Below are 25,452 nucleotides of genomic sequence, written 5' to 3'. Positions count from 1 at the left end.
GTCCTCTCAGCCAAAAATAAACACGTGACTTACAAAAACACATGGAATTATTACATCTTCTCTGATGAAGGGAAGGCACAGATAGATGGGGACTTCGTTACCCCAGCAGGGGATTCCACACTGAACCAATTTGATGCCCTCTGAAGATGAGGTGCTTCTTTGCTGTACCACTTCCTGCCCCCCTTAAAAAAAATCTCTTCCTTTTTCTGTCTTCCCCTGTATTCCCCACAGCCACTACAATAACCACCTCTTCATAATAATTAAAAACAAACACTCAGGGCTTGTACAGTGTCGGATCTGTTATGAATCTTGCTTATCTCACAGATGAATAACCACTTCCTGCCTGGCCTATAGCAAAATTACGACCGGGCGGTGGTTAAGTTATCCTGACTGGGGGCGCACATCGCGGTGATTGGTGGTTGTGGTGTGTCAGTCTGACACACCGCTACACAGATCTTGGTAAAGGCCCTTTCAACGAGGCTCTTTACCACGTGATCAGCCGTGTCCAATCACAGCTGATCACAGTGTAAACAGGAAGAGCTGTTGATCGGCTTTTCCATACTCGCATGTGACAGACGCGAGTAGAGGCAAGCAGATTGGCTGCTCTTCTGACAGGGGGGGTCTGTGCTGATTGTTTATCAGTGCAGCCCCCCCTCAGATGCCCTCCCAGGACCACCAGGATGCCGCCGAGGACCACCAGGATGGCCACCACACTGGACCACAAGGAAATTGCCAATCTGTGCCCAGGCAGCTGCCAATCAATGCCCAGGCAGCTGCCAATCAGTGCCCACCCACAATGCCTACCAGTGTCAGTGCCACCAGGGATGCCTATCAGTGCCGCATATTAGTGCCCATCAGTGCAACGTATCAATGCCCATCAGATCCCAGCAGTGCCGCCTATCAGTGCCCAGCAGTGCCACCAATAAGTACCCATCATTGCAGCCTTTCAGTGCCCATCAGTGTTGCCTATCAGTGTCCATCAGTGCCCGCCCACCAGTGTCACCCATGAGTGCCCATCAGTGCTGCTTATCAATGCCCATCAGTGCTGCATATCAGTGCCACCCATCAGTGCCCTTCATTGGTGCCACCTCATCGGTGCCACCTCATAAGTGCCCATCAGTGAAGGAGAAAACTTACTTATTTACTAAATTTTAAAACAGAAACAAAAGAAAAACTTTTTTTTTTTTTCAGATTTAAAGACTTTTTTTATTTGTTTAGCAAAAAAAAAAACGCAGAGGTGATCAAATACCACCAAAAGAAAGCTCTATTTGTGGGAACAAAATGATAACAATTCTGTTTGGGTACAATGTAGCATGACCGCGCAATTGTCATTTAAACAGCGACAGCGCAGAAAGCTAAAAATTGGCTTGGGCAGGAAGGGGGTGCAAGTGCCTGGTATGGAAGTGGTTATAGAGTTTTCTCCCCTTACCTACAGCATGTTGTGACCCTTACGTCTCTTGTGAAATTGAGTTTTTTGATTTTTCAAATCCTATACTGTGCCTTATCTTTGTAGATGTGACCTTCTCTACTTGTATGTACATGCTCTTGTGTAATTATATTCAAAGAAATAAATACAATAAAAGAAAAACAATCACATTTTGAAGTACATTTGAACGACATTAGTCAAGCCATCGAATATACTGAACATTTTTGCACGAATGTTCACAAAAACATTTGAAAATGTACTAGTGTATGGCCAGCTTTTGTCACTACTCTTATCTTGCTAGGACCAATGTTGACCAACATTTTTGGAACTCTGTGGGGTAGATTCAGATAGAATAGCGGATCTTTAGATCCGCGTAATCTATCTGATTTACGATTCGCAGGCGCAAGTTTGAGAGGCTAGTGCTGTATTCAGAAAGCACTTACCTCAAAACTTGCGGCAGCGTATCGTAAATCCCCCGGCGGAATTAAAATTTTGCGGCTAGGGGGAGTGTAGTATTTAAATCAGGCTCGTCCCCACGCCGATTTAACTGTGCATGCGCCGTCCGCGAATTTTCCCGGCGTGCATTGCTCCCAATGACGTCGCTAGGACGTCATTGGTTTCGGCGTGAGCGTAACTTGCATCCGGCCGTATTCTGAATCGACTTACGCAAACGACGTAAAAATTCAAAACTCGGCGCGGGAACGACGGCCATACTTAACATAGTATACGCCTCACATAGCAGGAGTAACTATACGCCTGAGAAAGCCGAACGCAAGCGGCGAAAAAAAAAAGCGACGGGTGGGCGTTTGTTTCTAAATACTCATTAGCATATTCGACGAGTAAAAGACACAGAAGCGCCACCTAGCGGCCGGCCTGGAATTGCAGCCTGAGATCCGACGGTGTAAGTCACTTACACCTGTCGGATCATAGGCATATCTATGCGTAACCTGATTCTATGATACGCATAGATACGACCGGCCGGCCTTAGAGATACGACGGCGTATCAGGAGATCTGAATCTGGGCCTGTGAATTTAAAAAAATGTAATAAAAGATTTCTTTAAAAAAAAAAAAATCCTATGCAGAATAATCAGCCTTTTGTATACATTGGGCTAGATTCAGCAAAGAATTACGCCGGCGTATCCATAGATACGCCGCGTAAATTCTAAGCTGCGCCGGCATATCTACTTTCTGTATTCAGAAAGCTAGATACGCCGACATTAGCCTAAGATACGACTGGCATAAGTCTCTTACGCCGTCGTATCTTAGGGTGCATTCTCACGCTGGCCGCTAGGTGGCGCTCCCTTGGTTTTTGGCGGAGAGTATGCAAATTACCTAGATACGCCGTTTCACAAACGTACGTGCGCCCAGCATTCATTTTTTACGTTGTTTGCGTGAGGCTTTTTCGGCGTAACGTTGTGCCTGCTTCTATGAGGCGCACTCAATGTTAAGTATGGACGTCGTTCCCGCTTCGATTTTTTAAATTTTTTACGTCATTTGCGTAAGTCGTTCGCTAATAGGGCTGGACGTCCTTGCGACGTCATTTGGAGCAATGCACACTGGGATATGTACACGGACGGCGCATGCGCCGTTCGTACAAAACGTCAATCACGTCAGGTCAACACACATTAACATAAAACACGCCCCGCACTTACACATTTGAATTACACGTGCTTACGCTGGCCCCATTTACGCGACGCCGCCGCAACTTATGGAGCAAGTGCTTTGTGAATACTGCACTTGCTCCTGTAAGTTGCTGCGGCGTAGCGTAAATACGATACGCTGCGCCGCGGTTAGATTGCGCGCCCCTACCTGAATCTAGCCCGCTGCCTCCAAAAACATGCTGCATAGTTACATACAAATATAAACAGCATAGAACAGCAAACAATAACAAGGGGAAAAAAAGCCTGAAATGCTCATATAAAATTGAAATAATGTTGTATACCATCCAGTGCTGGTAACCGGATTTAATCAGACAGCAGAAAAGAACATAAATATATGATTTTGGTTGTCTGGAGAATGGGCCTTCAAAGTCAACACACATTTTCAAATGCTCGCAGCTGTCAAATCACATTTAGACAATTGTTATTTGTGTGTCTTGCTGCATAATTATTAGCAACCTTACAATTAACAAACATGTACGACTGTAATCTTCCACAAGTACAACACCGCCATCTAGTGGCTACTGATCTGTACTGAGGCGCTCTGGAATTTCCACATCCATAGTTGCAAGAGGACTCTATGCCAGCAGCATATTGTTTTAGGGACCGCGTTTTGTGTATATTTTTTAGTCAGTACTAAAAGCCAGGAGAATAATAAATACTGATGGATCCCCTAAAGAGCAAGGTCATAAACGCCAGTAGATTTAGCCTGCGCAACGTTGGGGGCGAGTGCTTTGTGAATACTGTTCTTGCCTCACTGATTTACGTCGGCGTAGCGCATATGAGATGCGCTACGCCGGAACAAAGATGGGCCGATCTACCTGAATCTGGCCCAGAGACTTCAGTCTGGGTATACACACTGGGAGTGTCAGTGGGAGAAATGGTGCAGCATTGTTGGTGTCAAATGGCAGGAACTGTTTATCATACACAACAAAAATTCTCCATTACTTCTTGGACAGACCTTGGGACAACAACACTATTAAAGCGGTTGTATACCCGCATATGCAATTTATTTATTTTTTACACCTGCAAGGCAAAAGACATAATGAGCTAGTATGCACCGCATACTAGCTCATTATGAAATACTTACCTCGGAACGAAAAATAGCATGAGTTTCCCCCCCTCCCCCCAGGTCATTACAAGCCCCTTTGGCCCTATATACTTTGAACAGCAGTATACAGGCGGTGCAAACAAGACAGGGACTGTAGGTTTGTTGTTAAGTAGAATCTGTTTGTAATTTTGAACTGGTACTTTTTTAAAGTGTAGCTCCAGCCAAAAAATCTATTTTTAAGCTTTTCGGAAAACATAGAGAAGGGTTATCACCCCTGTAACATTTGTTTTTCTGTCTGTGTGCATCTGTTCAGAAGATTGCAATTCACTTTCTGTCCCAATGACAAATGTTTTTTTGAAAATTCGTTTTTTTTAGTGAAACAAGGATTGGTGATAAAGCATCAGTGGACAGGAGACACCTCTTACAGAAGAGAATTTCCCTTCCTAGCGGTAGATTTCCTCTCACTTCCTGTTGTCTCCTTCCGTTTGCAAGTAGGAGTCGTTTGTAAGTTGGATGTTTGAAAGTAGGGGCCTGCCGTATATACTTTGCATAAATTTTGACCCTAGGTGTTGGTGTTGCCACAACACTGTAAGCCCTCACAGTTAGTCTTGGTTTGCGCTGGAACGCCCTGCTGTGAACTATTGTATCAAGAATTGTAATTACATGCCACTGTTGAACGGCGGTAGAAAAATTGGGCCTCTGGTGCTGGCGCTGGTGCCACAACACTGTAAGTCCTCACAGTTACGCTTGGTGGGCGCAGGAATGGACCCTGCTGTTAAATATTAGTTTAAGAATTGTAATTACATGCCCCTGTTGAACAGGGGCAGAAAAATTGGGCCTTAGGCACTGGTTCCACAACACAGCAACCCCTCACAGATGAGCCCTGCTGCAAAGTATTGCATCAAAAATTGTAATTACACGCCCCTGTTAAACAGGGGCAGAAAAATTAGGCCTTAGGCACTGGTGCTGGTGCCACAACACTTCAACCCCTCACAGATACTCTAGTTGGAGCGCAGGAATGAGCCCTGCTGCAAAGTATGGCATCAAAAATTTTAATTACACACCCCTGTTAAACAGGGGCAGAAAAATTGGGCCTTAGCCACTGGTGGCGGTGTCCAGAACCAAAAATGTTCTTACAAGCTATCAGCATGATCATTGAGGAGGAAAGGGATAGACACTCAGCATAACAGGATAGTCACTCAGCATCAGCAAAGGCAGTCTTGAAGGGATCTGACATTTCAAAAAAAATATTCAGTTACATCAGCATCAGGTGCTTGGTAGCTGGTGGTGATCCAAGCCTGATTAATTTTTATGAAGGTCTGTTGATCGACCGAGTCGGTGGAGAGGCGCACCCTGTGATCGGTTACAAAGCCTCCAGCAGCACTGAATGTGCGTTCCGAAAGAACGCTGAATGCAGGACAGGCCAGTAGCTCAATTGCATACTGTGCAAGCTCTGGCCAGTGATCATCAGCAAAAGACCCAGTAAGCCAGATGATTTTCGGTGGGAAAGGTGTCCAAGTCTGATCTTGCCCCTAGGTATTCCCGCACCATGTAAAACAAACGCTGGCGATGGTTGCTGGAACCAGTCATACCTTGGGGCTGCGGACTAAAAAAAATTCTGAACGCATCGGTCAGACGGCCACCTTCTCCACTGCTCCTTCTGTGACTGACCGAAGCCTCAGCAACACGTTGTCCAGGACCAGGATTTTGTAACCTCCCAGTCTCTGGGAACGCGTTCCACAGACCTTTCTGCAAGGCCTCCCGAACACGTTTCATCTTCTGCTCCCTCTGCGCCGGCAAGATAAGGTCCGCAACCTTACTCTTGTAACATGGATCAAGGAGGGTTGCCAGCCAGTAATGATCCCTCTTCTTGATAGCACAAATATGAGGATCCTTCCGCAGGCTTTGGCCATACAGCGTAGCTTTGCTGAGGCATTCTGTGCAGAGTCCTCTGGGTCACTGAGGATGACATGATCTGCAGCCACCTCATTCCAGCCATGTACAATTCCATGGGATTCTTGGGACTGTAATTGATCCCTTAAAGACTGCTGCTGATGCTGAGTGCTAGGCTCCACCTCCATGCTGACACAATCCTCCTCCTCCTTCTCCACCTCCTCCTCGTCCTCTTCCTGTGTGATAGGTGGGCAAGCAGGAACACTGTCTGGATAAAGGGGGCCTTGAGAGGTAAGGAAGTCCTCCTCTTCCTCCCTCTGTTCTGCCTCAAGGGCCCTGTCAATTATTCCATGCAGCGTGTGCTCCAACAGGTGGATAAGAGGGACAGTGTCACTGATTATTATTATTATTATACAGGATTTATATATAAAAAAACAAGCTCCCCTGACCCTGTCCTGGTGCCATATTGGCACAGATACTCATTGATGGCCCTCTGCTGCATGTGCAGCCGCTGCAGCATGGCCAACGTAGAGTTCCACCTGGTGGGCACGTCACAGATTAGGCGGTTCTTGGGCAGGTTTTATTCCTTTTGGAGGTCTGCCAGCCGAACACTGGCATTATATGACTGTCGGAAATGCACACAGAGTTTCCTGGCCTGCTTCAGGACATCCTGTAAGCCCAGGTACCTGCCCAAGAACCGCTGTACCACCAAGTTAAGGACATGAGCAAAACAGGGCACATGGGTCAGTTGTCCCTGTCGCAGGGCAGAGAGGAGGTTAGTGCCATTGTCGCAAACCACCATTCCTGGCTTAAGCTGGCGTGGCGTCAACTACCTCTGAGCCTGCCCCTGCAGAGCTGACAGAACCTCTGTCCCAGTGTGGCTCCTGTCCCCCAAGCACACCAGCTCAAGCACCGCATGGCATCTTTTTGCATGCGTACCTGTGTAGCACCTTGAACGCCTACAGAGCAGCGCTGGTTCTGAGGGCACATCAGCACAGGAAGAGGCCACAGAGGAAGAAGAGGAGGGGGTGGAGGAGAGAGGTGTGTCACAATGACCAGTAGTAGCATTTTGGAGGCGTGGTGGCGGAACAACCTCCAACACTACTGTACCTTGTCCTGCATCCTTCCCAGCTCCCAGCATAGTCACCCAATGCACCGTGAAAGATAGGTAACGTCCCTGTCCATGCCTGCTGGACCATGAGTCAGTGGTAAGATGCACCTTACCACTGACCGCCCTGTCCAGCGAGGCATGGACATTGCCATTCACATGCCGGTAGAGAGCCGGAATCGCCTCCCATGAGAAAAAGTGGCGTTTGGGAACCTGCCACTGAGGTACCGTACATTCCACAAACTCACAGAAGGGGGCAGAATCTACCAACTGAAAAGGCAGCGGTTGAAGTACTAGCAATTTAGCTAGGCTAGCATTCAACCGCTGGGCATGTGGATGGCTGGGAGAAATCTTATTTTGGCGCTGCAGCAGCTGGGGCAGGGAAATTTGCCTGGTACAATCTGACGTCGGTGTACTGATAGTAGATTGCATGCAAGTACTTGGCTGGGACACACCTAATTCTACACCTTCAGTCCTATCAGTGCAGGCTTTAGAGAGGACTGAAGGTATAGTGGGGTTGGAGATCCCAGCAGATAAGGAGCAAGGAGAGGTCTGCTTTGTTCTTTGGTGTGGGTCTTTGAGGTATGCTTGCCAACGAACTGCATAGCAAGTCGACATATGTCTGGTCAAGCATGTGGTGCCCAAGCGGGTGATGTTTTGGCCACACGAGATACGCTTGCGACATATGTTGCCAATAGCAGCGGTGCTATCTGATGCACTTGTCTCAAAAAAGGCCCACACCAAAGAACTTTTGGAATAACGCGGAGAGACAGCAGCACCCTGCACATGTGGAGGTCTGCGTTGTGATGCAGTCGGTGTGCTGCCCTTAAGCTGCCTCATTGGAGATGTGCCTCCTACTCCTCCTCCTATCTCCTATCAGGCACCCACGTGGAGTCAGTGACCTCATCATCCCCTCCCTCCTCATCACTGTAGAAAACCTGGCAGTATGCTGCAGCTGGGGGAACATGACTGCCAGATTGCTGTCCTTCTTGGGCACCCCCTCTCTCTGGGCTCACGTTACTACCTTCCTCTAGCTGTGTATCATCATCGGAGCCTTCAAAACGTTGTGCATCCTCCTGCAGTATGTACCCAACACTGTGGTCAAACAGTTCGGGGGACTCCTCAGGAGGACATGGTGGGGCTAGGGAAGGAGTGACTGATGCCATTGAGCAGAGGGAAGAGGCCGCGTTGGTAGCTGCTTTGCCAGACAAAGTACCCTGAGCCTGGGTGAGAGAGGATGAGGAGGATGAGGACAGATTGGTCATCCACTCTACCAAGTATTTGGCATGTTGCGGCTCAACACAGCCAGCTGCCGAAAAAAAGGACGAGTATGTCCCACGGCCACGTGCTGATGAGGATGCACCGTGTCCAGGACCAGCAGCACTGTTGTCTCTAGACGCAGAGCCTGCTTTCTCTCTTTTATCAGTTTGTGACTCTCTGCCTCTCCTTGTTGTCCTTCCAGACATACTAATGGCCTGCAGGGAGATGTAGCTGCACAAATACTGACAAAACTTGCTGATCAGTTACTGCCTGGGGTATTAATATGAGAACAACAGCAATTGTATTCACGTAGCTTTAGGTGCACACTGTGCAGAGGACACAGTACACTAAGTGAAAATACTTGCTGATCAGCCACTGCCTGTGGTATTAATATAAGAACAATAGCAAATGTATTCAGGTGGCTTTAGGTGCACACTGTGCAGAGGACACAGTACACCAAGTGAAAATACTTGCTGATCAGTCACTGCCTGTGGTATTAATATGACAACAACAGCAATTGTATTCACGTGGCTTTAGGTGCACACTGTGCAGAGGACACAGTACACCAAGTGAAAATACTTGCTGATCAGTCACTGCCTGTAGTATTAATATGACAACAACAGCAATTGTATTCACGTGGCTTTAGGTGCACACTGTGCAGAGGACACAGTACATCAAGAGAAAATACTTGCAGATCCCTGCCTGTGGTATTAATATGAGAACACCAGAAAATGTGTTGACGTAGCTTTAGGCGCACACTGTGCAGAGGACACAGTACACCAAGTGAAAATACTTGCTGATCAGTCACTGCCTGTGGTATTAATATGAGAACAACAGCAATTGTATTCACGTGGCTTTAGGTGCACACTGTGCAGAGGACACAGTACACCAAGTGAAAATACTTGCTGATCAGTCACTGCCTGTGGTATTAATATGACAACAACAGCAATTGTATTCACGTGGCTTTAGGTGCACACTGTGCAGAGGACAAAGTACAACAAGTGAAAATACTTGCTAATCAGTCACTGCCTGTAGTATTAATATGACAACAACAGCAATTGTATTCACATGGCTTTAGGTGCACACTGTGCAGAGGACACAGTACACCAAGTGGAAATACTTGCAGATCCCTGCCTGTGGAATTAATATGAGAACACCAGCAAATGTATTGACATAGCTTTAGGTGCACACTGTGCAGAGGACACAGTACACCAAGTGAAAATACTTGCTGAAGATCACTGCCTGTGGTATTAATATGAGAACAACAGCAATTGTATTCATGTGGCTTTAGGTGCACACTGTGCAGAGGACACAGTACACCAAGTGAGAATACTTGCTGATCAGCCATTGCATGTGGTATTAATATGAGAACAACAGCTATTGTATTCACGTAGCTTTAGGTGCACATTGTGCAGAGGACACAGTACACCAAGTGAAAATACTGCAGCTAGCATAATCACCTGCCTGCCTGTCAGTATATTAGAAAGAGCGGATCTAGCTAAACTCAATACAGTTTATAAATATATATACAACACCTGTGATGCATATATATCCTCTACACACTGTAACTGACTCACCTGCCTGCCTGCTCTATCTAACTGAAAAAAATGACACTCTCTCTCTCTGTCTCTCTCTGTCTTAAGACTCTTAAGTGACCTCATCATCCCCTCCCTCCTCATCACTGTAGAAAACCTGGCAGTATGCTGCAGCTGGGGGAACATGACTGCCAGATTGCTGTCCTTTTTGGGCACCACCTCTCTCTGGGCTCACGTTACTGCCTTCCTCTAGCTGTGTACCATCATCGGAGCCTTCAAAACGTTGCGCATCCTCTTGCAGCATGTACCCAACACTGTGGTCAAACAGTTCAGGGGACTCCTCAGGAGGACATGGTGGGGCTAGGGAAGGAGTGACTGATGCCATTGAGCAGAGGGAAGAGGCCGCGTTGGCAGCTGCTTTGCCAGACAAAGTACCCTGAGCCTGGGTGAGAGAGGATGAGGACGGATTGGTCATCAACTCTACCAAGTGTTTGGCATGTTGCGGGTCAACACGGCCAGCTGCCGAAAAAAAGGACGAGTGTGTCCCACGGCCACGTGCTGATGAGGATGCACCGTGTCCACGACCAGCAGCACTGTTGACTCTAGACGCAGAGCCTGCTTGCCCTCTTTTATCGGCTTGTGACTCTCTGCCTCTCCTTGTTGCCCCTCCAGACATACTAATTGCCTGCAGGTAGATGTAGCTGCACAAATACTGACAATACTTGCTGATCAGTCACTGCCTGTGTTATTAATATGAGAACAACAGCAATTGTATTCACGTAGCTTTAGGTGCATACTATGCAGAGGACACAGTACACCAAGTGAAAATACTTGCTAAAAAAAACTCAGGTTGGGACTTTAAACGGACCACAAACAGTTTTGTAGTAAAAATATATGAAGTTATTGGGCATTTATACCAATCAACAACATAGAAATGGGAAAAAAGCAACAAACACGTTGGGAACAGAAATGGAAACAGCTGCGAAGAAAGCCCAGAACTTGTCGGACAGACAGAACGTCCCAACGTGTTTCAAAAAAACAAAATGCAACAAACACGTTGGGAACAGAAATGGAAACAGCTGCGAAGAAAGCCCAGAACTTGTCGGACAGACAGAACGTCCCAACGCGTTTCAAAAAAACAAAATGCAGATCTTCTTCAGGGACAGGGGGCTTACGGGTTCCAAATCTGTAGCTTATATCTATGATAACAGAATACATATGATCAGAGGTACATATGGATGATCAATATGCATAAAAATATACATACATTTTGAAGCAAAAGCACTAAAAATCAGCTGAGCATATTGACCCCAAATGTTGATGATCCACCAATACAGAGGAAAATCATAACTCAATAATGAAAAGAGAGCTATGTCCATCAGAGCAGCGCACAGGCATCAGAGCAGGGAGATGATGACAGCCAATAATCCACATATGAGAAAGTAGTCCCACTACACAGTTTGTGGTATATCTAAATGAATAAATTGAATTACCAATTAGTTTGGATAGAATATCCAGAACTATTTGACACAGGGTAATGTTCATAAATGATAAATGAACATAAACTACTAATCCAGCAACCATAATCTCATACCTACATTGACCGTAAACTTTTACTCTATGTATCAGGTATGTGGTCCACAATCAGTTCAGTCAACTAGTTGCGGCAAAGGGCGTTTGTATTAAGGTAAGAATATATAAAGTTGTTTCCTCATAAGCAACATTTTGCCTTTTTTTTTCTTTTTACAAATAACTTGATTTTTTTATTTCCAAGAGTATAGACATACATGGCATCATAGGTACAATAAAATAAATTGTAACATAAGGGTCCAATTAGACAACATATTCAATAAGGCTCATACATTCGATTGTGAACTACAGAAGCACGATGATCAACAGCAGGAGCGGAATAAGTCCAACAGCTAGATCCATGTCCATGGGGGAATGGTTAACCATCAAATTTAAAGACTCAACATGTAGACTCCTAAATGTACCTATTTGTACTGCGTCGGCCGGGCGTACGTTCGTGAATAGGCTTATCTAGTGATTTACATATTCTACGCCGACCGCAAACAAAGCGCCACCTAGCGGCCAGCCAAAATATTGCACCCTAAGATAGGACGGCGCAAGCCGTCGTATCTTAGATAGGTTTAAGTGTATCTCTGTTTGAGAATACACTTAAACCTAGGTCGGCGCAGATTCAGAGTTAGGTCGGCGTATCTACTGATACGCCGACCTAACTCTTTCTGAATCTAGCTATATTTGTTTTTGGTGCAGCATCACTACCAATTATTTGATTACATTTGGCGCCGATTATCATTTTTTCTTTCTCAGTTTTTTCTTTCAGCGTCGCAGTTCCACTAAAAATCGCTGAACGCCACCCATACTAGTAAAAAAAAAAATAATAATAAAAATGCCATAAATCTTTCCTCTATTTTGTAGACGTTATAACTTTTGCACAAACCAATCAATATACGCTTATTGCAATTGTTTTTTACCAAAAATATGTAGAAGAATACATATCGGCCTAAACAGTGGAAGAAATTATTATTTTTTTATTTGTTTTTTGTATCTGTATCTATTATAGCAAAAAGTAAAAAATATTGTTTTATTTTTCAAATTGTCACTCTTTTTTTGTTTATAACGCAAAAAAAAAAAAAAAAAAACACAGAGGTGATTAAATACCACCAAAAGAAAGCTCTATTTGTGAGGAAAAAAAGGACATACATTTTTAGTACATCGCATGACAATTATCAGTTAAAGCAATGCAGTGCTGTATCACAAAAAATGGCCTGGTCATTAAGGGGGCAAATCCTTCCGGTCCTTAGGTGGTTAACCAATATATTGAGATGTATTCTCATTGATGAAGCAAAGACATAAAGGTGTGAATCCTGTCAAATTCTGAGGCGGCATCTGAACATTCTGGGATAAAAAACAACAATATCACCAGCGCTAGTATTGGCAGACGTATATGGAAAAAAAGTCAGACATCATGAGGGGGAAGTAAAAATTAAGAAGAAGTGTGTAAACTCAGAGCAGCTAGATGAAAATCGTACCCGGAAGTAACGAAAATACAAACATACATACACAAATTAGGGTTGCCACCTTTTCTTCAAGCCAAACCTGAACACTTTAGCGGCACCGGGAACGTTTTTTTTTTTTTTTTGTAGCATGCACTACAGGGTTATAAAAGACCCAGGACACCTTTGGGCGCCCCAAGGAAAGAAGTAGTGCGCTGCAGCAAACAGTGGGTATGCCAAACTACTCTTGCTGATATCATTGTCCCGCCCCCCAGTGATGCCGAACCCATAGCTCCCAACTGTACCTGATTTTGAGGGGCTGTCCCTGAACTTGGAACAAAGTCCCTCTGATCCTCATTTTGGTCTGATCCATATAGTTGTATATAAAATGCACTTTTTTTCTTTCAAAAAGTGTTTGCCAGTGCTAAACCTTTCATACAATTTCTAAATTGCTGCAGTACATTTAGGAGAGTGTCATGCAGAGGACATGCGTCTGCATGACGCTCTCCCAAAGGTACTAGCGTTAGCCTTTATTCCATCTGGGCTATGTGATTACTGACTCACACTTGGAATTATTAGCCCCTCCTTGCTTAAAGCGGGAGTTCACCCGGAATTTTTTTTTTAACATTAGATTGAGGCTAATTAAGGGGAGCAGAAACGGGTATTTTTTTTAAAATCAATGCCGTACTTACCGTTTTCGAGATAGATGTTCTCCCGCCGCTTCCGGGTATGGGCTGCGGGACTGGGCGTTCCTATTTGATTGACAGCCTTCCGACGGTCGCATACAGCGCGTCACCAGTTGCCGAAATAAGCCGTACGTCGGTGCGGCTCTATACGGCGCCTGCGCACCGACGTTCGTCTACTTTCGGAAACTCGTGGTGCGCTGTATGCGATGGTCAGAAGGCTGTCAATCAAATAGGAACGCCCAGTCCCGCAGCCCATACCTGGAAGTAGCGCCGAAAACGGTAAGTACGGCATTGATTTTAAAAGAAATACCCGTTTCTGCTCCCCTTAAATACCCTCAATCTAATGTTAAAAATGTATTTTTTGGGTGAACCTCCACTTTAAGGGATCGTAGGTGTTACTGAAAAGCTTTTACTGCAAATGGTTTATTTATTTTCGTTACCTGTTGTCTACTTCAGGTCTGGATTTTATTTACATCGTGGCTAATAAACGGACACACTTTTTTACTATTGCCAAGAGACAGTCTGCATTATTGTGTGTCCCAGGAGTGCTGGATATTTGTGTATGGATGTTAACATTATGGGATATCACATTAGAATTCTGTGTTATGTCAAAATTATGACCTGTCACCTCTGAATTCTGGATACCTCGTAATTGTGACAAATTATCTAATAATTCTGATATATAGTGATTTATACAAGGGGAGGTGATAATTTTCTATTTCCCCCTGGCCTCAGGGCTCTAAGAATTCTAATCTATGGGGAAATGGCCAGAACACTGCATCTTCAGCGAGCCTATACTGGCAACAAACCAGCACTTGCCAGCACCTAAAATGGCGCAGGGAAGCATGACGTGACCTCGGATGCGGAAGCGCTACTCTTTATAATAGCGGAAGTGATTGCCTAGTTCCGGTCTCTATCGTCTCGGCCGACGGGGAAGATGGTAAGTGTCATGGTTTCTCGCCAAGTACAATCGGTGTAAATCCTTCTCCATCCTCCCAGCAGCGAGTCAGTACCACCGGCCAGGAGGTAGAAGGGAACCCCCGGTGACTTGGAGCCCGGTATTACCGGGGTGGGGGAGCGGCAGAAGGAGGATTCCGGGGCTGGTTAGAGCGGAGGCCTGGGAAAGGAGACGTGGAGTCCGGATACCATAGGAGGAGGGGAGGCCTGTACTTTGTGCATGGGGAGCCTCTGTACAGACCTGTGTGATATGGGAGAGCTGGGACTTGTAGTTCTACCAACACTAGGCAGACCATTGTATGGAGACGCATTCCGCCACACTGTGTGTGCATGGGGGGCTCATCCATCTATCCCTGTGCCCACCAATATGCCCATCACAGATCTACACAAACTGAGCTCACCCCTTTCCCTGTATGATTTAGTATTGTGATTGGTAAATCTGACACTTGCAAACTCCATGCAGAACTTGGTGGATGGAGCTGTAGACCTTGTCCCTGGGGTGGAGGGAGCCCCACAAACTCCATGCAGGCCTTGTCCCTGGGGTGGAGGGAGCCCCACAAACTCCATGCAGGCCTTGTCCCCGGGGTGGAGGGAGCCCCACAAACTCCATGCAGGCCTTGTCCCTGGGGAGGAGGGAGCCCCACAAACTCCATGCAGGCCTTGTCCCCGGGGAGGAGGGAGCCCCACAAACTCCATGCAGGCCTTGTCCCCGGGGAGGAGGGAGCCCCACAAACTCCATGCAGGCCTTGTCCCCGGGGAGGAGGGAGCCCCACAAACTCCATGCAGGCCTTGTCCCCGGGGAGGAGGGAGCCCCACAAACTCCATGCAGGCCTTGTCCCCGTGGAGGAGGGAGCCCCACAAACTCCATGCAGGCCTTGTCCCCGGGGAGGTGGGAGCCCCACAAACTCCATGCAGGCCTTGTCCCTGGGGAGGTGGGAACCCCACAATCTCCATGCAGAACTTGTCCCCGGGGAGGAGGGAGCCCCACAAACTCCATGCAGGCCTTGTCCCTGGGGTGGAAGGAGCCCCACAAACTCCAACCTTGTCCCTGGGGTGGAAGAAGCCCTGCCAACTCCATGCAGACCCGGTGGAAGGAGCCGCATGTGTATTGCAGTGTGTTGGCAGCCTGTTTAAAATGAAACGTGACAATGCAGAGCAGCTCATCTGATCAGGTCCTTGGTGAGGAATAAATGACATTCTAATGAAAATTTGCTTCCCTCTCCCTTACCTCTTATGTTATAGCAGATCTTTACCCATAACTTGATAAAGTAAAAATGTAATTATGCTATCAACATTAGAGTGTGCTGTAAATTGCACCCAGCATGGCTCCTGTTGCTGGAGGCTTCTATTTTGCTGAAGCTCAGAGCAGCAGTAAATCTTTAGGCCGTCCGATCAGCCTCTACTGCAGTGCTTCTTAACTCCTGTCCTCAGGGCCTGCTAACAGGCCAGATTTTAAGTATTGTTTTGGGGAGATGCAGACTAGAATACTGCAATCACTGAGCGGCCAATGAGATCACCTGTGATGTATTTCAGTTATCTTGCAAACCTGGCCTGTTAGTGGGTCGGGAGTTGAGAACTACTGGCTGAGTTTTGGCACTGCCAGAAATAGAGAGCACCTGAGCATGTGCAGAGTGGGGTGAGACAGCAGGGGTATTACTGCATTTTATACATTAGACACTTATGTTTTTTACATGGCTATATCTGCAAAAGGGGCCAAACAACTTACATTTTCTGACCAAAGTTCCACTTTAATACACTGACAAGTCCAGCAGATCTTCTCACAGTGCACTCAGTCTATGCTGCCATGTTTCTTTACATCATAGGAAGTCTGCTGTCTCTTCTGGGTTCTTGCAGACAGATCTGGCACCATGAGAGTTGTGCCACCTGAGATATCAATACCACATATCTAAGGAGGTGGTTTCCTCCATTCATAGAACATTTATGTAAACAGACTGAGCAACATGCGTGTTTGTAAGATCTGGCGTTGCCTCGGTTTCCATGTTTTATGAATGTGGGATCATATCTCAGGAGACTGAAATGTCAGCCTTGCCTAGACAGGAATAAGGGGGGGGGCAAATTTTATTTAAAGTATAGCTTCTTGGGGAGGCTAAACAGCAAAATGTCTTTTGGATGATGGTCTGCTTTATTGTAACACTAATCTTTAAACTACTTGATTCATCTCACAAACTAAAGCCAGCCATAGGCTGTTGGATTCCTGGCCGGCTCTGAGAAAAGTCTGTCTTGCATTTATCAGTGATGTGTTTATAATAAATGTCTGAACATATGATACTCTGTGATTTCATTTTCTTACTGAGATAGATGCAACGCACTCAATGACCAGGGTGCTTGGCGATTGTTTTATATTTTTTTAAGTCTCTTTTCTTTAAACTTTTTAGACGAAGGGAACATCGTCATTCGGAAAGCGCCGCAATAAGACGCACACTCTGTGCCGTCGATGTGGCTCCAAAGCCTTCCATTTACAGAAGTCCACCTGTGGCAAGTGTGCATACCCAGCTAAGCGCAAGAGAAAGTGTAAGTACCATCATGTATATTCCTATGCAGTGGCATTACTGTATGATCCGTTTTATTTAGAACTTTACATGTCATATTACAATTTTATTTCCTCGGTTATTTAAAGTTCATCTTTGGGAACATGTTCCACCTGTTTAGGATGTAACATGTTCCCACTGGTGCAGCTGCTCAGGGAGCAGACCACTTCCCAACTGTCCCTTTTTAAAGAGTGCAGCTTTGTGGGGCTCCGCCCACAGTCACATTTAGTGTTCTGTGAATAAATGAACTACAAGCACCAGCATTCTTTACAGATGATGGCTTGTTCTCAATGAACTACCACAGCACTGTGGTAGTTCATTGATTCTTCCTGTCAGTGTGACACTGCCTCTGTATAATGTATGGGGCAGACAGATTACAATGGCAGTCTGCAGGAGACATGCGTGGCACCTGCTGTTGGTGCAATGCTTTCCAGGCTCCAAAAAAAATGTAAATTTAACTATTTGTCCTTTAATCACAGCACTTAAACCATCAACAACAAATTTTACCAAACACACGTGCAAATGCTCCAATGCTTGTCCCGATACCTGGCAGGAGGCCAGTACACCCAGCGCCCTCAGTGTAGTGGGGGGGGCAGGCAGCCTTAACAGATGATCAGCGCTTGTAACTACTTCCACCACCGCATCTATCTCCCTGTGTAGCTTTTCTGACATCTGCTTCTCCTCATTCCTCCCATGGCTGTCAGGGAGATTGGTGCTTGTAACTGCCTCACCAATTGTCCCCTGTGTCCTCCTCCGGTCCCCTTTCATCCTGGATCTGTCCGCATGTAGAGCGGAGGAAGGAGCCAGTAAATCTGTAATTTACCATCTTTTCTGGATGTAGTCAGTGATCGCTGCCTCTGTCCATTCATAACTGAGCATCGTAAACTGTATTTATGATGCTTCAGTTTATGAATGTAGAGGAGCCTCGGTCTCCTGTCCATCTGAAGTGCAGCTGAGGAATCTGTCCCCGGTCTCTTTTCTTGTCTAAAGGGGAGATGTCAGAGGTCTAGACAGACTAATAAATATAGTAAAATAAAACAGTCCATGCCTCATCAGTGCCACCTATTGGTACCTATCAGTGCCCCTGTCGCATGACATAAAAACAATCAGTACATGTACTTGGTCTTGGTATTAGTGCGACCCTAGGCTTCACTATAACAAGCCCTGTTTGTAGCTCTGATCACTCAGGCCTCCCACCCCCTGCAAAAATAACTTTTTATTTATTTTTTTAATTCAAAAATGGTAATTGACTTTCAGTATGGTTTTTGTTGTTAGGCTTTGTTAGGCTTTGACCAATCATCTAGTTTGCTTTTTAGTTCATAAATTGACCATGCAGCATCTTTGTTTATTTAGTTTGAATATCTTGTTGTAGTAGTTATGAGTGGCTTTGGTTTCCCTTAATCATGAACTCTGTCTGTTCTTTAGACAACTGGAGTGCCAAGGCAAAGAGACGCAACACCACCGGAACCGGCCGCATGAGACATCTGAAGGTTGTGTACCGCAGGTTCAAGTAAGTGTGGAAACGTGACACTCCATCTCTGTGGAACATAACTGTGTGACTTGTGTGGGAGACCAGGTGATCACAGGTTTGGTACTTGGGAAATGCACCGAAGACGGGTACATTTTTGACTACCCAAATGCCAACTGAAAAATTTGGAATGATTAAGGCAATGTTCAAGAGTTCACTGCACTGTATATACATTTTGCTGGAGACTGCTTTGAAGTTGCAGCAATATACAACATAGTGCAGGATACTCTCATTCCTTGATGATTTGCCGCATCGCATTTCAATCATACTATCCTTGCGATCTGCAGTGTGCACAACGCAATCTGGTTGCAGTGATTTTACAAATGTAGTGTATGCACTACTTTTGGTGCCATTTCTACCCATTTAAAATGAATGGGCTGAAATTGCACATGAACCAGTGTGTTCTGTGCAATTCTCGTATAGTTCCTAATGTAAATGGGCCTGGAGCCTTGGGCTGATTTCACACGGGTGGTTACAAACGAAGACTCCAGCTTGTTGCTGGTGGAGATGCGTCCCTTTCACTCAGTGTATGTGGGAGATGTACAAGTTGCAAAACTAATGACGGTACAAGAGAGAAACTGCTTTGTTGATGTAGCATATCTGCTGCAGAAATTGTTTATAAAAGGTTAGATGATAAAATGCTGCCTCGGTGACTACTTGAAGCCATTCATGCTATTTGAAAGCGATTGTGACAATTTTATCTTCAGTGGTTGAATATGGTTTTGTCCAGGTTCTTAGAGTGGGGCTTTGCAATCTGTTCTTTGTAATGGAGCTGTTGGCAAGGCGAGTTGAATTCAGTGGAGTGCAGAAGTTATTGTATAGGGAATTGTAACGGAAGCTTAAAGGAGTTGTAAAGGTGAACGTTTTTTTACCTTAATGCATCCTATGCATTAAGGTAAAAAAAACATCTGACAGGTCTCGTTCTATGCATGCAGTTCCCATTTAGAATGTAATTCTTTGCAGTGTATGCAGAAATTAATATTTCATGACACCACTTACTTGACGGGCATCCTTTATGCCTACTCGCACTACATTGTGGTGTATTAATACATTGCTCTAAGGCAGACCTTTCATTAAAATTGGTTGCCAACACACCAGAATATTCAACACAGCATACCGCAGTGCATCACCCCGTGTTGCAATGCAGATCCACTGCCTTAGGCTGGGTTCACACTACTACACTACTTTCATCCTACTTTGCTCTGTGTTCAATGTTTCCCTATGAGAGCGTCTTGTAGCGTCCTACACAAGTCGGTCTGACTTTGAAAATGCTCCCTGTACTACTTTTGGTCCTACATTGATCCTACTTCAGGCCCATTGAATATCATTGAAGTCGGACCAAAGTAGTATCCTGTTCATGAAAGTAGGATGGATGTAGGACCAATGTAGCAGAGGAAAGTAGTGTGAACCCAGCATTAGTTCTTTAGGGTGTTACATTAATGCACATGTGATTGCAGGCATATGTGTAAAGGGGCACTTAAGTTTTTTTTTGTTTTTTTTTTGTTTTTGTTTTTTGGATTGTAGACCGATCCAGTCCACTTGCTATTGCAATATATGCAGTGAGTTCAAGCTCGAACTACAGCTTAAAGCGGGGGTTCACCCAAAAAAATGTGTTTAACATGATATTCAGCAGAGTTGTCAGAATTGACATTCTTCCGACCTGCGCATACAGCGCGTCACTAGTTGCCAAAAGAAGCCGGACTGCGAGTCTGCTCTATACGGCGCCTGCGCACCGACGTTCGGCAACTAGTGACGCTCTGTATGCGCTGGTCGGAAGCATGTCAATCACTTAGGAACGCCCAGTCCTGCAGATTACATACCCAGAAGCTTAGGTGAAAATACGGTATGTGCTGCACTGGAAAAAAAACAGCCGATTGTCATTCTGACAACTCGGCTGAATGTCATGTTAAAAAAAAAATTTTTTGGGGGTGAACCCCCGCTTTAAAGCAATTTTCAGTTTACCCATACTGGGCTGCCATAATGCCACTTTCTGGGAGAAATTGAAGGACTATGCAGGCACCTGCCCAACCTAATAAGAGGAGGATGACAGTGGCTGGGCCTCAAACATTGCCATCTATGCAGGGCACTAAATTGTGAGGAGATGGGGGCATTTGACTTGCGCCCCCCCCATAACTGAATTTTTTCCAGGTTTTGGCAGGGGATGAAGGATGGGGAAGTATAAGGCACTGACCCCCTTACCTGTAAACAAACAAGTTACTTTGCCATTTAAGAACAAAGTACAAGGGTTTTTTGGGGATATTTTTTGGCAAATGCCACCTAGTTGGAGCTGTATGTCCGATGTGAACAATGGATTCCTTAAAGAGGAAGTAAACCCTGCAAGACAAAAGCATGATGAGCTAGTATGCATAGCTCATTGTGTATTGCCTCAGATCGAAGTCAATGTCTCCCCCTCCAGCCGCCATTTCTCCTGGTGCTTGCTTCCGGGTATCACAGCTCTGCACTGATTGGCCGGAGCCGCGGCGACGTCACACTTATGCATGCGCACAGGAGCCACTGGTAACTGCACACGGACTGAAGCATAGGTGCCATCGCTTCAGTTTTCCCCAGTGCACATGTGCTGATACACATACAGGGATATCGGCTAAACCGTAAAGGTTTAGGAGATATCCTGGGTAGCTACAGGTAAGCCTTAATATAGGCTTACCTGTAGCATAAAGTGATTGTAAAGGGTTTACAACCACTTTAAAGGGTTAGTTCACCTTCTCAAGCTGCCTAAGCAGATAAGGGGTGTTCAGCGCTGACTAAAGATAAAAAATACCCTTCTCACCCTCAGTCCTCAAGTACCCCCAATGGCCATGTTTTCCTTTTACCCAGCTGCTTTGCTTTACTTAAATCAATATCAATGACCTGGTATTGAAAAAAGTTCTGAAAACATTGCCTGTTGGGGGTACTTGAGGACTGAGGTTGAGAACCACTGGTGTAGGTCATTTACTTATCTTTATGAAGTCTGACTGGAATTCTCCAGGACGTTGCTAGGTGAGGCCTAGTAGTCACTGCTCACCTCCAACATCACACGAGTGAGCTCAAACACTGATTAGTTCGGAATTATGGGATTTCGGTTTGTATTTTGGAGTGTCTGTATAATGGGCAGAGCATTGGGGGGGGTATATCTGTAGGGGGTCAGGGCATAGAACAAAGGTTGGGGGTCACTTAAAGGGTAACTCCACTTTCATAGGAAATGATAACAAATACAAAATGGCGTATACAATTCAGACACAAGTCGTATTGTAATTGTTAATTACCTTTCCAAGCTGCAGCCACTGTAAATTCAATAGAGCTACCTGGAAGTATTCTGTACAGATGGTGTACGAAACGCCCCCAAAACATTTATTTATTTTTTGGACAGCATAATTTTGGCTTTTCCCTGCAATTTTTTTTTTTTTTTGGTACTCCCATAGGGTATGTGCATGTCAAGGGATGCAGACCCTGCCACTTCCCTCATTGGAACCCTGCACGTGCAACTGCCAATTGATCAATTTAAAATGAATCAGACAATCACTTTTCACATTGATACAAACTGCTACACTGCACTGCATATTAATTCATAACAAAAAGTTAGGAATCTGCTACCGTCTTAAAATCCCTGCAATGTACATAGATCACGCTTGTGCCCCATACACACGATCCAAAAATCGGACGACGGATCGTCAGTGTTTTTTTTTTTTTTTTTTTTTTTTTTTTGCTGAATAGTCACAAGTAGAAATTGGGTTACTAAAGTCACAAATTCTCATACAAAAAAAATCTAATGTATTTGTTTTTTTTTGGATGACAACTGTATTGACTAAATGAAAATGGTATCCTCTGGTGTGTGTGTGTGTGTGTGTGTGTGTTTTCCCTCAAATTACTCTTTAAGGGGCATGTTTTTAAATGGGGGGGCAACTTTCACCGTTTTGAAATGTCCACAATGACCTTTTGCTACCCAGAGAATCTGCAGTTTTTCAGGTGCTGGCGCAGGGACTGGGGGCTTTGTTGGGCAGCAGAGACGGCTAATGCCCATGGGGGAAAAATACAAGTTGCACTTCTATTTTTTCAGTGTTTTTATTTTTTATGGATTAGTTATTGAACTTGGTTTTATAATAGTTTATGCTGTGCTTTAAAGGAAAACGTATACAATGTTAATTGTTTTAAACCTGACACAATCAAATGAAGCTTATCCATGATGTTTCTAAATAAATGTCTGAACATATGATTTCCAGTGATTTCAGATTCTTACTGAGATAAGCTAATAGAAGCATGAATGCATTTGTTGTGTGATTTGCACTCTGTTAATGACGGTCTTTCTCTCCACACAGGAATGGATTCCGTGAAGGTACAACTCCTAAACCCAAGAGAGCCGCAGTTGCAGCTTCCAGCTCCTCTTAAGAACTAATATTTGTACAAAAAATAAAGTGGTTTAAAAGTGTATACTTGTCTGTCTTCTACACTGCATTTCCTGTACGATCTGTATTCAGGCTGACAAGCTGAATGCCTAAACCTTACATCAGACTAAAGCCTCGTACACGCAATCGGATTTTCATCGACAAAGCGTAGGACTTTTGTCCGAAGGGCGTTGGCCGTGAACTTGTATTGCATACAAACGGCAAAGAATTGTCGGGCAACAAACATTAAACTACGTGTTTTTTTTGTTTGTTTGTTTGTTTTTTCAGCTCTTTAGTGCCACACTTTGGGCATCTTCTGCTAATGTGTTGTGAGCATGCGTGTTTGGAGTTTTGTCCGGACTTGTGTACACACGATCGGAAAATTCGTAAACACAATTTTAAAAGCATGCTATCCCACATTTGTTGCTGGGAAAATCCGACAATTGTCCGATGGAGCATACAAACTGTCAGATTATCCAAAAGCCTGTCATCGCACAATTCCCGTCAGATAATTTGTGTGTACGAGGCTTAATACTTACTGTAGAACTGAGAACTCCAACATATGTTGGCCTAACTGCTAGCATGTGGATGGCAATACAGGTTTTAGTGGGTTGGACACTTATACAAACGGTGGCTCTTTAAAATGTGGTGTTTATATTTTAAAATGGATCACAATATGCAAACCATGACTTTCAATGCTGAATAGGCGGTAACGCACAAAGACATGCCCACCCTGTGCTCTTTTCTGTGCAACAACCACACCCAGTGAAAATTCTCCACCTGTACTGGGCTCTCTGCTGACAGACATTCTGGCCAACTATCGGATAGGACCAGCTAAAGCAGTTCCCAACCGGAGCAGTTTCAGCACTGATGGGAGGAGCAACACGAAACTCATCCATAATGGTGCCTATGTGGAAAGGGTGCGCCGGAATAAAACTTCTATGGGAGGTTAATATGGCTGTGGCCACACAGCCATAGTGGTAGAATGTTGAGCACACCGCTGGGGTGTCGATTATGGGAGTGTAGCTGGATATTATAGTGAGTAGGAAATGTTCTGTCTGACGAAATTGGAGATGATGGCAATCTTCCCCCTCATATCTCTCAAGACCTGACAGCCATATTGCCTGCGCTGGTGGTTGGGGGGGCTGGAGAGTTTAGATGGCACTGAAATCAAAGTGTAACGGGTGCTGGGGGGGTTGTATTGAGAGGGATTTCTTGGGACCTTCTGCATTACTTGCACTGACCCAGAGTAGGCTCAGGTTTTATTTAACATCTGCTTTTAAGCTCCTCCCACTGATGCATTTTGGCAACACCCACTATTTAATGTGTGCTTCTATTCTCCTCCCTACTGTGGGGTACTCTAAAGGTTGGAAATCCACTGCCTTATGATACTGAATCCCTGATCTGCAACAAGCTCAGTCAGATGAACATAAGAATTTCTGGTTGGCATGCTTCTTCAGGGTAGTGACCAAGGATTAAAACCGCTTGCTCAGTGTGGCAATTGGTATATTTTAAATGGCGAGTTCACTGATAGCAGTTTGTGTATTGCATGTAAGTTTCACGTTTTGCAGCTCAAAAAAAAATAAAAACGGTCTTTCTCCATCATTCATTAAAGGACACTTCACGGGTGGGTTTGATGGCACCTCACTCAGGAGGGTCCCTGGGTGCAACTTAAAGCTGAGCTCCACACAAGGGAAGTTCTGCTTATTTGCCTCCTACCCCCTCCCGCCACATTTGGAGTGTTTACCTGGGTATTACAGGTACCCGATTCCACTGCTGGCTGTCTTTGTCGCGGTGAACTCATCCGGTGCAGCACATTTGTGCAAGGGAACAGACGGAAGCCTTCACTGCCAGTTTCCCTTAAAGGGGAGTTCCAGTCTTTTTTTTTTTTTTTTAAGTTTATTAAAAGTCAGCCGCTACAAAAAGTGTAGCTGCTGGCTTTTAATAAACAGACACTTACCTGCTCCAGCGACGTGCCGGCCGGGGCTCCGCTCCTTGCCCCTGGCCGGCGTCTTCATTTCTAGTGTGGGCACCTGGCAGAGACAGCTTTTGGCTTCACGGCCGGGCACCCACTGCGAGAGCGGCGCCGTCCGATTGGACAGGCTCTCGCCTACAGGGAGGGGCTGCAAAAAGGCGATTAAGCTAATCGCCTTTCCAGCCCCAAGGTGGAAGTAGGGCAGGAAGTCCCCTTCTCCTGAAGCCCCCCCCCAAAAAAAATGATGTGGCATGTAAGGGGGCGAGAAGTGGGTTAAGTGGAAGTTCCATTTTTAGGTGGAACTCCGCTTTAACCAAGATGGTGGTAGAAGCACCTGAGAGCTGATTGAAAAATTGTCTTAGGTGAAGACACCACTGGATTTGTGAACAGGTAAGTGGCAACAATAAGTCAGCAGCTACAATATTT

General features: G+C 45.3%; 1 protein-coding gene and 2 non-coding genes across 3 annotated transcripts; all 3 read left to right on the top strand.

Annotated features, from left to right (window-relative positions):
- The first annotated feature begins 14,470 nt into the window (after nt 1–14,470).
- Nucleotides 14,471–23,095, top strand: RPL37 (ribosomal protein L37). Its single transcript, XM_040338789.1, has 4 exons — nt 14,471–14,578; nt 16,992–17,127; nt 18,570–18,654; nt 22,986–23,095. Exons 1-4 carry the CDS (start codon nt 14,576–14,578, stop codon nt 23,053–23,055), a joined length of 294 nt encoding a protein of 97 aa, XP_040194723.1. The 5' UTR covers nt 14,471–14,575; the 3' UTR covers nt 23,056–23,095.
- LOC120925425 lies at nt 16,840–16,917 on the top strand. Its single transcript, XR_005746698.1, has one exon. It is a non-coding gene; the product is annotated as a small nucleolar RNA SNORD72 (small nucleolar RNA).
- On the top strand, nt 22,841–22,917 carry LOC120925424. The gene has a single exon (XR_005746697.1). It is a non-coding gene; the product is annotated as a small nucleolar RNA SNORD72 (small nucleolar RNA).
- Nucleotides 23,096–25,452: the final 2,357 nt, after the last annotated feature.

Source organism: Rana temporaria, chromosome 1 (assembly GCF_905171775.1).
Source record: "Rana temporaria chromosome 1, aRanTem1.1, whole genome shotgun sequence".
Classification (NCBI taxonomy): domain Eukaryota; kingdom Metazoa; phylum Chordata; class Amphibia; order Anura; family Ranidae; genus Rana; species Rana temporaria.
This window is presented reverse-complemented; position numbering and strand designations above follow the sequence as displayed.